The sequence below is a fragment of the Camellia sinensis genome, unplaced genomic scaffold, assembly GCF_055761805.1.
Source record: "Camellia sinensis isolate YWXY unplaced genomic scaffold, ASM5576180v1 Unanchor13, whole genome shotgun sequence".
In the NCBI taxonomy this organism is placed as follows: domain Eukaryota; kingdom Viridiplantae; phylum Streptophyta; class Magnoliopsida; order Ericales; family Theaceae; genus Camellia; species Camellia sinensis.
In genome coordinates this window covers 7,429,725-7,445,296 of record NW_028129009.1, presented here as the reverse complement: position 1 = coordinate 7,445,296, position 15,572 = coordinate 7,429,725, and the positions used below count along the sequence as shown (strand labels likewise).

General features: G+C 34.9%; 1 protein-coding gene and 1 pseudogene across 2 annotated transcripts; one reads left to right on the top strand and one right to left on the bottom strand.

Annotated features, from left to right (window-relative positions):
* Positions 1-246: 246 nt before the first annotated feature.
* LOC114290586 (DNA repair protein RAD51 homolog) lies at positions 247-3,662 on the bottom strand (annotated as a pseudogene). Its single transcript, XR_014358050.1, has 8 exons — positions 3,567-3,662; positions 1,908-2,275; positions 1,669-1,760; positions 1,415-1,509; positions 1,232-1,345; positions 827-956; positions 454-575; positions 247-370 (listed from the first exon to the last, which is right to left on the bottom strand). The product of XR_014358050.1 is annotated as a DNA repair protein RAD51 homolog (transcript).
* A 6,283-nt stretch (positions 3,663-9,945) lies between these two features.
* On the top strand, positions 9,946-15,389 carry LOC145814812 (uncharacterized). Its single transcript, XM_082911750.1, has 2 exons — positions 9,946-9,997; positions 14,308-15,389. Exons 1-2 carry the CDS (start codon positions 9,946-9,948, stop codon positions 15,387-15,389), a joined length of 1,134 nt encoding a protein of 377 aa, XP_082767876.1.
* The last annotated feature ends 183 nt before the right edge of the window (positions 15,390-15,572 follow it).

Sequence of the window (15,572 nt, the reverse complement as noted above, 5' to 3'; positions counted from 1 at the left end):
AGCTCAAATTCTTACAATGGAAACCTCAAAAGCAATATCCAGAAGGTAAAAGGAACAGAAAAATATTAATCATCTTCAGACCAGAACAACACTGCATTTGATGCACAATTGCTCTTGAAACATTAGACATGCCAAGAAAAAAATTACACAGTTACTTGCATATCAATGAGTTACATAAGATCACGTGTTGAAGAACAAAAAGTCTTCAAGAAAACTTCAAAGGAAATTTTGGGGTGGTGTTGTTAATTAGTCCTTGACATCAGTAACACCTTCTGTAGAAATCTGAAAGCGTGCTTCAGCTTCAGTAAGACAAGGAGAACTTTTTACTTTACAAATGCGTTCGTCACCTCTTATCTTTCTGAGAGCAAGCCTGTTACATAGATGGACAATGACTGGTGAACTTCCAAAAAAGTAACGGGATAAGAATGAAAACCGTTTGTGGCACAAGCATACCTTGTTGTAGAAGCATGAGCCATGATGTTACCACCAATAGGTTTGATTTGAGGCCCGACAAAAATGGCAGAACCATCCACTTGGGCAACAACTTGGTTTGTGATAACAACAGCTACACCAAACTACAATTAAAATAGGCAAAAGGCAAATTATGAAAAATTGGATCCTTCTTTCATGAATTGCATCTAAATCATATGCAAATGCCTGTTGGCATATAAATAAATGAGTAAATAAATCATGGAAAAAGACTAATATTTTCCACGCCATGTAGAAACCCCAGAATCATGATTCTCACAACCTAAAGCTCGAATGATGAGCAAATACCATCCCCTCACATAATATGATGTCAACAATAAACAAGAGAGAAACCTACCTCATCTGCTAATTTGTGAAGACTTCTCAAGAACTTTGCAAGATGCATTTGCCTGGCTGACAGCTCTCCCCTTCCAGAAAAATCCGTTCTATAAAGAGCGGTAGCACTGTCCACTATCGTAAGAGCAAACCTATTTGATGAAAATTTACTAAGTTCAGGTTAAGTCAACCCACATAAACTACTAAAGATATAATAAGGCAGTAATCAGAAATCTCTTTACATGTTAGTCCATTGTTTGTATTAACTATTAGCAGTAACATCTATGAATGCTTCCCAAATGCAACTCCAAAAAGGAAGGAAAAGAGAGCAGATGCTAATCAAAGGGAAACTAGAGGCATTTTAGTTATTGACTCTGCCTGATATGATATTGAGCAACTGGGGGGAAAAAAGTAAACAAAAGAATACCTGGTTTCCACCATCATTGAAGCAGCTTCAAGCAAAAGCCTTGATTGATGATCAGTGTTGTATGCTCTAGCATAGGCCACATTCTCCAAAACATCAGCACCGTTCAATCCAAACCTGCAACATTTACGCCATTAATGACAACTAACACGACAGATGTTTATCTTAAGGTAGCATTACAAATACCTGTCTGCTATCTGTAGGAGTCTCTGTGGTCTGAATGTGCCCTCAGCATCAATGTACATTGCTTTTCCTTCACCACCGCCTTGATCTAACGGAAGCTGATATTTTAAAATGTAGACAAGTATGATGTGACACGTTAACGTGATAACAAAACAGATTGATGTTGCAACTAGCCACTGGGTTAACAAAAATAAAAAAAATTCCAGGCCAATGAATAGTCTAATGAACCTATGACGTAGAAACATCCTACATCTTACTTGGCAAGTGACGCATAGTGTGTGACAAAGCTGAGTCTTTCCAGATCGAAACTCGCCATAAATTTCAGTTATAGATCCAGTCTCAATTCCTCCTGTGAAAGACAACCATGTGAGCTTACAAGACTAGAAGTTATCAATTGCATACAACTACTTCCAGGTTGCAACATTTATGTATCAATTGCAGACATTTATTTATGTATTTTGCATTGTAAAAGAATATCATTATCAATGAAAATTACCCTCTAAGACCTTGTCAAGTTCTCGTGATCCTGAAGTTATCTGAATGATTTCAAGCCTTTGCGCATGGAGTTGGCTAGCACTAGTGAAACCCAAAGGAATCGATTTGGAAGCTGTTAACAAACAATAAAAACTGGAAATTTAATGGTTTTAACATTTCACCGATCATAGAAAATGCATTGAAGGGAAAGCATAAACAAACAACAACAAACAGTGAAAACATGCCTGCCTCGATGATCTTGTCGACTTTTGCTTCACTGATTCCTTTGATTTGCAGAAGTTCTTTCCTTGGAGAGTATGCAACAGATTCAACTGTGCAGAGACCAGCATCTTTAAGCTTCTTTATATCAAGGGAAGCTATTCCAGATGCCTTCAGATGAACAAAGAAATGTCAATGTGTTTCATGGACTCTTTTATTGCCCCCACAGTACCCGTGTCCACTAGATATGACATGGATAAGAGTGTGCGATATGTGTCCGAGACTCGTACCCAATTTAGACACTTGGATCCTTTAATTTGTTGAAATATATGAGAAGAAGAAACTCACATTTGCTAGTAAAACAATATTTTTAGCCTCTCACATGAATTAGAAATAGAACTTTCATATATTTTCTAAATCCTATTTAATATCAGGTACATTCCTATATAATTTACAACATTTCATCCGAGAATATTATATAATATGCAATATAGATGTGTATATGACGTCAATTTCGGATACGTATCAAAGATCCTAAGATTTAAATTAATGAAGGTCTGACACTTGGATACACAACTGCACTCTGTACTCGTACCCAAGTCCATGTAAGGGATTAGATTTGGATCAGGTACATGTAGGTGTTGTAAAAATGTACAGAGCAAAATAATGTAATAACCATTTTTTTTTTCTTTGTGGCTAAGCAAGCATTTAGCGAATAAATTGTTGAGAGTCAATTCTTGATAACTGAACAATTGGTAGAAGATGTCTTAATGAGGTGGTTTTGTCCTTTTGATGTAGCTTGTTTGAGGGTATAAATATCTCTCTCTCTCTCCTTTTCTTTTTTTTGAAAGGGAAACATTTGCTTTACTAGCTACCTCATTGGCAGTAAGAGACATGAAGGGGTCAAAGTTCCCACCAATACTGGAGCTTGCATTTGCCTATGGAGTTGTTGTAAGAACTTTGATCTTATGCAACATCCAACCCTATTTCCTAACGATTAAAATACAAACCCATTAGAAACCCACCCCAAAATGTCGTTATACAGGGTGGCTAGCTTGAATGCTGAAATTAATAGGGTTTGTCAACAAAATACTGTTCACATTATGAGAATTACAGGAGTATTGGACTTGGAAAAAATTCATTCGCAATAGAGCAAAAAAAAAAAAGAAAGTAATTTAGGAGTAGAGAGGTTAGCTAAAAACCTAGCCCTAGAAATGGAAAGAAGTAACAAATGTGAGTAAACACAGTATACAATAGGCAAGAATTAAAGCCAATGCGAAAACCCATTTGTGGATCTTGACAAAGAATCTGATATATAGTACGAAAACAATAACCGAATACAAAAACAAAGAAAAACCCTTTATTTGTTTGGTTTTATTAGAGCAAAATGAATGATACCCATTTGGGCAAAAAATTGGGAAATGTAGAGGGCGGTGGTGGTTGAGAGAGGGTGTGGTGTTACCTGAAGGTGTTCAACAGGAAAAGGACCATGCTGTTGCATATCTTCCACTTGGTCGTGTTCTTGGCCCATCTTCTGGTTTCTTATTACTTGCTCCATGGCCGATCGATCAGTAAATCTCAGAGAGAGAGAGAGAGAGAGAGAGATGATACTAGAATTATATGATGGAATTTTTGAACGCGTTTGCTCGGAGAGAAAGGCGCCAAAAACCAGCGGCAGTGGCTTACAGAGTAAGCTTTATACAGAAAGGAAAGGAGTTACATTACATTTACAATACAAACAATTTCAATCAGAAATACCCAACCCAAACCAACCCAACACCACTCCACTATTGGCCCTGTTTGGTAGAGCTGTGGGAAAGTGCTTATAGCTTATGCCTAAACAGGTTATAGCTTATAACTTTCAGCTTAAGCTGATTTCCAGCTTATTCTTAAAGCATCTCCTGCCCCACTCAAAGAATAAGCTGATTTCTGACTTCCACAAAGCTATAAGCTATAAGCTAAACCAAACACATCAAAATAGCTTAAATTAAGCTGAAAGCTGAAATAAGCTGTAAATAATTTCTGCCAAACAGGCACATTATATTGGTGGGCCGAACTCCAAGCCCAACAATCTCTGTGGGTCGTCCGCACCAAGGTGACCAGGTAATTGTCCGCATCCAAGTGACGTCCGAGCTGACCAGGTAATCGTCCGCACCAAGGTGCTTCAAAGCCTCCACTCTCTTCTTGTCGGAAGAACTAATGACAGTCACGGGATGGCCCATGGCTTTTGCTATCTTCACCCCCATGTGTCCAACCCCTCCAAGCCCCATTATTCCTCCTCTCATCCCACTCTCCTTTAGCCCAAAGTGAGTCAGTGGGCTGTACACTGTCACCCCGGCGCACAGTAGCGGCCGCCTGCTCCACCGCCATACCCTCTGGAATTTTCACCACAAACCTACCAAAAATTGGGGAAAAAACAAAGGTGAAATATAATTATAATCACTAATCCAAATTATTTGAAACATTTGGACTAAGGATTAGTTTGGTCAACTTCATTTGGCTTTTTTATTTTTCAACAATGATTCATACCACTAAAAAAAATACTACTAATAATATTAATGTATTAAGAATGGCAAAAAAAAAAAAAAAAAGGCATAGGCAACGCCCACTGCACATCATTAGTGTTTCCCTAGTACTCATTTTTAGTTCTCTCAACCATTTTTCTTTATTTTTTTAGTTTGAGTTGATTTTTTTTTTTAATTATAAACGAGTAAATTATGCCTGCAATACTGTAATTTATTATTTGTGTCAATTCATTTTCTCAAATTCAAATTGTATTAATTTTGTCATTTAAGTTTTCATATTACGTTAATTTGGTTTAATTAATAAATGCTAAGAAAAACAAAATAGGCTATTTTAGCCACAAAAAACAAAACATCACATCCAACCCATAATCATTACACTCTCCTCTCACAAAAAAAGTCAAAAAAACCAAAAAGCCCTTCTCAAACCAAGCTTTTTAGCCCAGGGCTAAAATAGCCAAAAAAGTCAAAAAGCCAAAAAGCCAACCCACTTCCCAAATGAAGGCCTAGTGCTTGTTTGAGATGTGCTAAAATAACACATATTATTTTAACACATTATCTTATTTGAGTCACAATCATTTTATTTAGGTCACATCACTTCTTATTTGAGTCACATCACCTCTTTACCACATCACTTCAAATCCAACTCATATTTCATATTTTTTCATAAAAAGTCAAAAAGTATACTAATCTAACACTTTCCAAACAACCCCTTAATCTTTCTTATCATATCTGATTTTATCAATTTCAAAATTTCAAAATTTTCTTAATGCAAAACAATTGTTATGGGTATTGTTAATATTAGTACATTTATGGAGCATCCCCGCAATCTCGTTTCATTTATTCTTGACATGGGATTCTATAGAATTTTACAAAACTCCTAAAGTTCTCATTTACACTGAATTGAAAAACAACAAAATTAAACTATAATATGTGATCGATTTCGGTTCAGCAACTACAAAATTGGATGTTTCATTTTGGTGCTAAATTTCTTTTAACCTATCAAACTGAACCAAATTGTTTACACCTGTAGTGGTAGAAAGGGGAAAAAATAAAAAAAATAGAAAGCGATTATGTTTTAAAATGGGTCTTTAATATAAAAACAATATGGCCTTTCATTACCACCTTAACTATTGAAGTATTACACATAGCAAAAAAAAAAACTATAGGGCCTTTAGAAGAATGAGGCCTAAGGCAACTGTCTAAGTTGCTAAATTGTAATGTCGACCCTGAATCCTACCATTGTTGGTCACCACCATCATGACCCCCTTCTCTAGCCCACACCATCGTTAAACTCCCAAATTTCGAAAGAATAAGAATAAGAATAAAAATAAGCAGAAGAAGAAGGAAGTGAGAGGGGGAAGGGCTAGGTTTTCAGATTTGAAGGATGAGGATGTAAGGTGATATGCAGTGGAGAGGAAAGAAGAAGAGGTGGTGAAGGGAAGAGACAACAAGAAGATGGTAGGGTGATAGAAGAGATGATGATGGAAGAGAAATGGTGAAAAGAGTGGCGAAAGAAATAGCCAACAAGAAGATGATGAGACAGAAGAAAGAAAGGAGTTGAGGAGGAGATAGGAAGAGCAGGGGGTTATGCTAGCCCCAACAAAGGCGAAGGTACCAGGGAAGGAAAGGTTATGGGTTGCGATAGTTAGGACTATGCAAAATACCTTTAAATTTGTTAAAATTGCATTAATTCGCACCAATTTATCCGCTAATCGCGAATTAAATTTTGAAATTTATAATCCACCTTTGACATCACTCTACTCCGCTATAGTTAATACATATATTTTTTTTAACCTGTAATGAAATATTAAAGTAAAAATGAATGTGAGAGAGATTTAAGATGTGAAATTTGTTACAAATTAGTAGTTATATATATAAAAAATATTATGTAAAATTAGTTTATGTTATATATATGGAAAATATTATGTAGGTTAGTGTTACATATTATGTAAATGTTTGATAATTATTAAGAATATCTTCAATTAACTAGCAAATTGAAATCACTTCAAATTGTCAAAACTACGGTTTGGTTATTTGTCAATCCGCCATTCGTGGTTTGGTTTGTAATTTTACTCTTACACCGCCTGAATCGCACCACGCACACCCCTGTATTAGGGAATTAGAGAGCACACAAGCGCACAACAACATCAACCTAATTCATTATACATAAACTCCAGAATCCACAAATACCATATCAAGACCAACATACATTATTTGGAACTCTTAGTCACTTAAAAGCGTAAGCATATAATTGGAGAGCCCATCTAATGTATATTAAGACTCATATCTTTTACTCTTTATCCGATGTGGAACTCATTCTTTACATATGCTCCAACATTCTCCCCCTCATGTGTGAACCAAACACTGGGCCTCTCTATGCTCCTCCTCAAGTCACGATCAGCAAGTTTATTGTAGATCATTACACACTCCCCTTTAATCTTGATCAATAACTCTCCAACATCGAGTCTAGCTTGGGCCACCTGTACACATTCCATTGTGAGTCACCATACTCTATTAAAAGCTACCTTCTCACGGTCCAACCTTACCACGTGTACTAGGAATTTTTTTTGCTCTATCAAGAGTTATCATGGATTTTTCTTACTTCATCAAGAGTTTTTGTGCAAGCCCAAGCCCACCAACATTAATGCTTTAGAAGAGTCCGCCCATAGATTGTCTGCCATCATTCTTACTGTAGGAACCAACGCTTTGATACCAGTTGTTAGGGAATTAGGGAGCCCACAAATGCATAGTAACACCGGGCCAATTCATCATAGAGAAACTCCAAAATCCACAAATACCATATCAATGCCTAACATGCATTATTTGGAACTTAAACCCACTTAAAAGCTTAAGTCTATAAGTGGAGAGTCCATTTAATATATATTAAGGGGCAATTTGGGAAGTTGGTAAAAAGCCAATTTTTTTGGCTTTTTAGTTTTTTTAGCCAAAAAAGTTAGTTTTTTTTACCCAAATCACTATCAAAAAAGCTAATTTTTTTGGCTAAAAATATAGCGATCCCGGTTTCCCTTTTCTTTAATTGTTGTATCCGGACTTAGGTTCTGTGGAGTTGGTTGTTGTGTATACCTTATTCACATCCTTTCTTACTTTGTATTTGAGTTATAGGATGTGTTGGGCAGGTTTGTTACAAGTTGGTTGAGGTTTAGGAACCAAAACTAGTTGCCCAGATTTTGACCTGTCCGCTCGAGCGGGGAGTTTGACGCTCGAGCGGGGATCCTTTTGTTGCTTGTCCGCTCGAGCGGGGGTTTTGGCGCTCGAGCGGGAAAAACACCAATCCAGTATCTCCTCTGTAGTGTTGTAAGCTCGAGCGGCGGTTGTGATGCTCGAGCGGGAGTGTGTGAGTGCCGCTCGAGCGGGGAGTTGGACGCTCGAGCGGGAGACCTGTCTGCAAAAGTGCTGGGAGTGTGCATCCGCCGCTCGAGCGGGAGTTTGGCCGCTCAAGCGGGAGTCTGTGAGTGACGCTCGAGCGGGGGTTTGGCCGCTCGAGCGGGGCGACTGGGTTAAAGCTCCGTGTTTTGACTTTTTAAATCACTTTTTCCACTTCTCTTCTCTCTCTTACTTTTCCAAAAACACCATTGTTGAGCTTCTCACTCTAGAGCTCTACCTTCTCTCTAGGTATTGATCTAGTAGGAATGATTTCCTCACCTTTGGCCTTTACAAAAAAGTTGTTGATCGTCGAGGGCTATCTTTTGATCCGAAAAGTTCGTGGTTTGGAGCATTTTCGTTTCCATCATCTTCTTGGTTGGTGTCATTCTTTGAGGTAGGGATAACCTACTCCTCACTATGGATTTTGTCTTTAAATTTTAGCATTTTGAGATGTTGGGGTTGGGTTGGAAATGTTGTGAAAGTTTGGGACTTTTGTGTAAATATACAAAAGTTGGGGTTTTAGCTATATAAAACCTAGATGCATGTTTGGCATGGAAAAGTAAAATTAATGTTAAAACATTAATGAAAATGGAACCTAAGGATTGTAATGTTAATTATGGAAAATACCCTAATTACATTGGTTAATTAATTCGCATAATTAATTATGAGGAATGAGAAATTGATTTGGAAATGTATAGAATTAAAGGGTGTAGTTGGATTATTTATCACTCACCTGGTTGAAATGTTGATTATATATCCATTGTTGCATTTATTTTCTGTATAGAAATAACTGTTTTGGGCTATCGGTGGAGGATAGTCTTGATTGTTGTAGACAATGCATGATGATTAGGCAAACTGAAACTAATCACTGGAATGTGTCATTGAGTATGACGGTTGAAAAAATACATTAAATTTATGTGTTGTGTGATGATGTGTATAATTATTGCTTATATGCATTGTGTCGGGTTGGAGGAGATAGGGGATGTACTCCACGGTTTAGGGGATGATAGGGGATGGACCTCTAAACCGGATGTTGTTGGGAGAAGATAGGGGATGGACTCCATAGATAGAGCTCATATGCTTATCTAGTAATGTGTTGACATAGCTCATATGCTTGTCTTTGGAAGTGTGATAGTGCTCTTATGCATATCCATGGAAGCGATGATATAGCTTATATGCTTATTTGTTGATGTGTTGATATAGCTAGTACGCTTATCTAATATGAAGTGGGAAGAAGTTGAATATGAGTTACTGTCTCATATAGGTTGTTTGGCCAGGTTCTGAGCCATGGTTACAAATTGAGAATTGAAAAGAATTGGAAAATGGATTGTAACATGAACTTGTATGTCACGAAATCGTAAAGTGTGATAAGGGAAAGTACCAGTGCTGGCCATCTATCAACTACTAATCTTTTAGTCATTGTTCATATTTGGTTTAGTGCATTTCTACTGGGCTGTGGCTCACCCTATATGGGAATATCATTTTCAGGTACATGTAGCATGCCACCTCCAAGGACGTAGCTTGGGAGGCTTGAGGCGGGCATACTTTTGTTGTTTAGTTTCTTTAATGTATTACATGTATATTCAAGCCAAGGGCTTAATGTGTAAATGAGTTAGCACTCTTTTGTTGTAACCAAGTGTTAACTTGGAAAGCTGTAAGCCTTTAGGGCATTTGCTTTTGTCGTTAACATGTAATACTTTTTGGTAATGGAACTCTGATGAATAGAAGAATGTGGAGCTTCTATATATATCAATGCATGTCTATATTGATGGGTTTAATGTTATTTTTTTGAGGGCGTTACAAAAAAAGTCAAAAAAACCAAAAAGTTAGCTTTTTACCAGCTTCCCAAAACACCCCTAAGACTCATTTCTTTTACTCTTTGTTTGATGTAAGACTCTACCTTCACACATGCTCCAACACCTAACGATAGTGATGAAGCCTATGAAGGTGGCAACAGAAGATGCTTACAGTTTGAAGATTGAAAGTAAGGATCCTATGAAAATTAAGTGATGTAAACCAAGTAAAAACTAAAAGCTATGTGTGTAAATTGAGTAATGATGTGAAAATGAGTGCGGGAATAGAAGCTCCCTAGTAGGGAAAGAAGGGAGAGTTGTGTGAGTAATGAGATTAAAATTTTGTTTGGCAACTTTTGATTTTAGCTTAAAAGTCAATAGATTATTAAAAAAGTAAAAAAATTAACAAATTACACAAAAAAGTTAAAAGTTCTTTTTTCTTGCTACATTTTTTTACATCTTTTCATATTTTAGCCAAAAAAATAAAAAGTTACTAAAATAGTTTGTTTCCAAAGATAATTATTTCCAATTCTCATGAAACCCAACATTTTTTCATTTTAAATTCCATTCAAATCTCACAAAATCAATCTTAAATTCCATCTATTTTAAACGCATCAAATTTCATTGTCAATTGCTAATTCCACCGTTCTAAACAATTGTTGGGTTTACAGCTTATTAACTTTTTTGGGAGTTGAAAAACTTTTTTGGGGGGTTGTTTTTTTTGCACCTTTTGCTCATGTAATAAAAATTAATCTTATTCTATCCTCCATTTTATTTTTTCCAACAGAGAAGGATAACACACTTTTTGGTGAGTGCAATGTGCAACCCATGCCATGTGCTTCAACTTTTGGTTCTTGCGATGTTCCACCAACTATCCGCACTAGAAAATTATCTCTAAATATAATTTTTATAAAGAAAAATCATCCATCATAATAACGTGATAATGATATTTTTATAATTATTAATATTAATTGTACGTATTTTAGTTAAAAAATACAAAATGTCTCCTCATTATATATATATATATATATATGATAATTTTGAACAATTTTTTTATTTGTATAGAGCATCATACATAAAAAAACCATCAATTACAAAGGTCACTCACTATTTTAGTTAACAAGTAAAAAAAAAAATTATAAAAAAATAAACTATTTTCTCTATTTTTGTATATTTTTTTTATAAAAATTTAAAAATCACAAAAATAGTCAATTCTTAAAACACCTTTAAATATTATAAAGAATAGTATTGGAATTACATACATTCCAACACTAAATTCGGTCGTGGTGTTAATTGGTAATTATTTATTAATTTTGAAATATCACATGCATTGTTTACTTAGGGTTTATTTGAGAAATGAGTTGATTTTTTAGTTTTTTGACTTTTCTGACTATTTTAGCCTGGATTAAGAAGTCTCATTTGTGATGAATTTTTTTGACTTTTTTTGACTTTTGTGAGAGAAAAAACATAATGATTATGAGTTGAATGCGATATTTTATCTTATCGAATCTGTTTTATTTTTTTGTGACTAAAATAATTAAAAAGTCCCGAACTTTTTCTTCTCAAACAAAGTCTTATTTTTTGTCAAAAAAATTGCATAAGTAATATTTTAAAAATATCTAATAATTATTCATGATAAAGATTTGAAGCTTGATACAATGTGGTCTTTTGGCAACTCACAAAAAAAGCTGTGTTTTGCCAACCAAAAACGCAGCCAAATAAAAGCTACAAAAGTTGGAACACATTTGGTAAGTTGGCAAAGCGTAAAGTGTGAATTTACATAACTATCCTCCCTATTCTAACAAGTAGATAAATGATTCGCATGGGTTAAAAAATAAATTTCTTAAATTATGTGAGAAATTTTGATCATTTTATTATGATGTGACATTATAAATAAATATTAAATCAAAAAGTAAAAAGTAACTTTTTACCAACTTTACAAATCACTTTTCAAAAAAATCAAAAAACTTAATAAAAAACCAAAAAATAATTTTTTATCATCTTTTCAAAACACTGCAATACGTCTCATTATAAATTCAAAAGTAAAAAGTGGTACCTGATAGGACAATTGGAATAAGACAGATTAAAGTGCGCAACAAAAAACAAAAAAAAATTAAAAGCAACAAAAAGGGGTACCTGATACGACCATTGCATTAAGACAGATTCCGACTGAGCTTGCTTGCCTTCAGTGGGTAGATCGGGGGGGCATTTTGGTGATGTGGGATGAGCGAGTTGTTTCTTAATGTGAAACTATATGTAGCGACCCTAATTTTTCTTAAGTATTTATTTATTCATTATTACTTTATTTTATTTTTAGTTTTATTAATTGTGTGGGTATATGAGAATTTAAGGTGGTATTTAATTAATTTAATGTGGTATTTAGTTAATTTAATATGATAGTTAATTATATATAATTAATTTGAATATTTATATTTATATTTTAAAAAAAAGAAAGATGGAACATATATTGATTTTATAAAATATATTTATATATGTTGTAGTTATTTATTAAAATAAAATATATATTATATTTATTTATGTGGTATTTATATTATATTATAGTATATAATATAATGTGATTAGGTGATAAATTCTATTAGGTTATCAAACCATGGAACGGAGCACGGCGCACAGAGACGGAGAGAGAGAGAGAGAGAGAGAGAGAGAGAGAGAGTTTGATTCGAGGGGGTAAATCTGGGGAGAAGAAGGAAGAAAAGAAAAGTAAAGAAAAAAAGAAAAGGTTTTGGGTTTTATCTTGGTAGTTCATTCAATCTTCTCAGAATTTCTTCTATCTTCAAGAAATAAATATAGTGAGTACAAACCCTATAACCCTTGATTATGTTTTAATCGTTATTTTATTTAGTTATTTATTTATTTCATTAGGTTTATGTGATTTGATTTTTAGTACATGTGGGAGATTGATTAATTTAATGATTTTGATTAATGTATATGTGCTGATTAGGGTTCTTAGATGAGTGATCTATTTTATTTAATTTGTTTGGTGGTATATACGAGGTTTAGGGTGGTTAATTGATTATTAATTTTAATTATTTTTTTTATGAGATGTGTATCTCATGTTTATTTTTTTTATATGGCATAGTTTATGGTGGTAGTTATGTTCTTGGTTTTGCGATAATTAAAATAAACTCGGAACTCATAGGTAAATTCCTTATATTCCACCATGACTCTTTGGATTGTTAAAAAAAAAAGAGTTGTTTAATGCCTTATGCCCGGCATGATTATATTTGTCTCATGATGTTGATGAGATGTGATTTATATTTTACTCGTTCTCATGAGTAGACGAGTGTTGTGATTTACGCGCGTACGTATATGCTAATCATCCGGTAGTGTTAGTCGACTTGGGACGATACCCCGTACAAGGTTCGGCGCTCCGGAGCGGGTTAGGTATACGGGAGACACATGGGATATATGTGTAGGCCGTAGGGAAGGGCCGAAGTGGTGGAGTTAAGGTACAAAGATTTATTACGAACTTATATGTGTAGCTGGTTTTGTTTTGATTGAGTCAAGGTGTGATGAATGATTTATGAACTTATATGATAGTTCGGATTATGTAAGTGTGAAACGATGCATTTAGTTATTTCTTCATAAGGTTAATTATGATGAAATTATGCTAACTTTATTTTCTCGCAAGATGGTGGGTCTTACTAATTTTTTTTATGCAGGGCTGAGCCACCATGTTTTTATGTTTATTTTTATTTATTTATTTATCTTTAAACTATAATTAGTTGTGTGTGGGTAAGAAACTAAATGCCATCGTATCTCGGGAAACTACCCCTTGTCTCGGTGCGATGGAACTACTTGTCTTATACCGTAATAGGGGAACATAATAAGAATTAAATATAATTTTTTTTTATTTGTGTCTGGTGGGCATGTGGGTATTTGATTGTTGTACTCATACCAGTATACTTGTATACTGACCCGTTTTGTCTCTTGACAACTCGGGTGTGTTCTTTTTAAGCGTAGCCGAATATCCTTTGCAGGAATAATTGGGGCGATGGTGAAGTCAAGAAATAGTTATAGTGGATAGACCTATTATTTTTATTTATTTATTTTTACTTCGTTTGATTTCCTTGAACTTAAGGACTTATTTTAGTTTATGTAATTTTATTTTATTTCTATTGGTTATGACTCTAGTATTTGGACTAGTTGTCAGGAGTTGTAAACGTTACTTTATTTAAGTTGTTTTGAAGTTTTTTTTTTTTTTTTTTTTTTTTGTTATTGTTACTTTAACATTAAAGAGATTGGGTAGTTTATGAAGTTATGATGCAAGGTTTGATCGGTATTTGGTTAGTACCTTATTGAGACTAGAATGTTTAGATTTTTGTTTCACTCCTAGGATTTGGATGATGGAATATTGATTGGGATTTAGTCCTAATTGAATATTTAATTGTCCGAATTTTGGGGGGTGACACTATAGTGGGGGAGTTTTCATTATCAATTAGGTTTCGCAATTTTGACAATATAAAGTGGTGGTTGACAGGGGTTTATGGTCCTAACATACCGTCTAGGAGAAAGGATCTATGGGATGAGCTATATGGGTTATCTGGGCTGTGTTCCCCTAATTGGTGTTTAGGGAAAGATTTTAATGTGGTTAGGAAAAGCTCAGAAAAACTCAATGGAATTCGAACCATTAGGGGCATGAGGGATTTTGATTTGTTTATCAAAGATTGTGAGTTGGTGGACCTTCCTTTGTGTAATACTAGATTTACATGGTCTAATTTGCAAGAGAATTTGGTGTGTTGTAGATTGGATAGATTTTTGTTTTCCATGGGGTGGGAAGGTTTTTTTTCCAATTTAAGGCAGGAATCATTACCGAGATTAACGTCAAATCATTGTCCTATTATGCTTGAAAGTTGTCCAGTAAAGTGGGGCCCAAAGCCTTTTAGATTTGAAAACATGAGGTTGGAGCATCCATTTTTTAAGAGAAAGTTCGAGGAATGGTGGACCAATGCTAGTTGCTATGGATGGGAGGGTTTTAAGTTTATGAAAAAGTTGAAGGTGGTCAAGGAAAATGTGAAGTGTTGGAATTGGGAGGTGTTTGGGAATTTGGAGTTTTCTAAGGAGGTATTGAGTAGGATCGAAGAGTTAGATGTATTGGAGGTGCAGGGGGGTTTGGAAGAGTCCTTTAGGAGGGAGCGATCCCACTTGAGATTGAAATTTGAAGAATTGGTATTTAGGGAGCAAATTTATTGGGCTCAAAAAGAAAAGGTTAAATGGTTGAAGGAAGGGGATGTGAATTCAAAAAATTTTCATAGGGTGGCAGATGGGAAAAGAAAAAAGAAGTTCATCAAGAGATTAGAAGTATGCCCAGGGGTAGTGGTGGAACGGGAGAATCAGATTGTCAATGGATTTTATGACTTTTATTCCAAACTTTATTCGAAGGAGGAGATGACTAGACCGAGGATTGAAGGTCTTCAATGGGGATCTATTGATCAAACAGTTACAGCATGGCTTGAAAGACCTTTTGATGAATTGGAAATTCGGAAGGCAATTTTTGATTGTAAGAGAGATAAAGCTCCAGGTCCGGATGGTTTTTCCATGGCTGTATTTCAAGACTGTTAAGAGGTGGTGAAATAGGACTTGTTGGGAGTTTTTTCAGAATTTCATGAGTCAGGAGTTGTTAATTTGAGCTCAAATGCCACATTCATTTGTTTAATTCCCAAGAAAGCGGATGCGGTAAGAATTAGAGATTTCAGGCCTATTAGCTTGGTCACATCACTTTATAAGATTTTGGGGAAGGTTTTA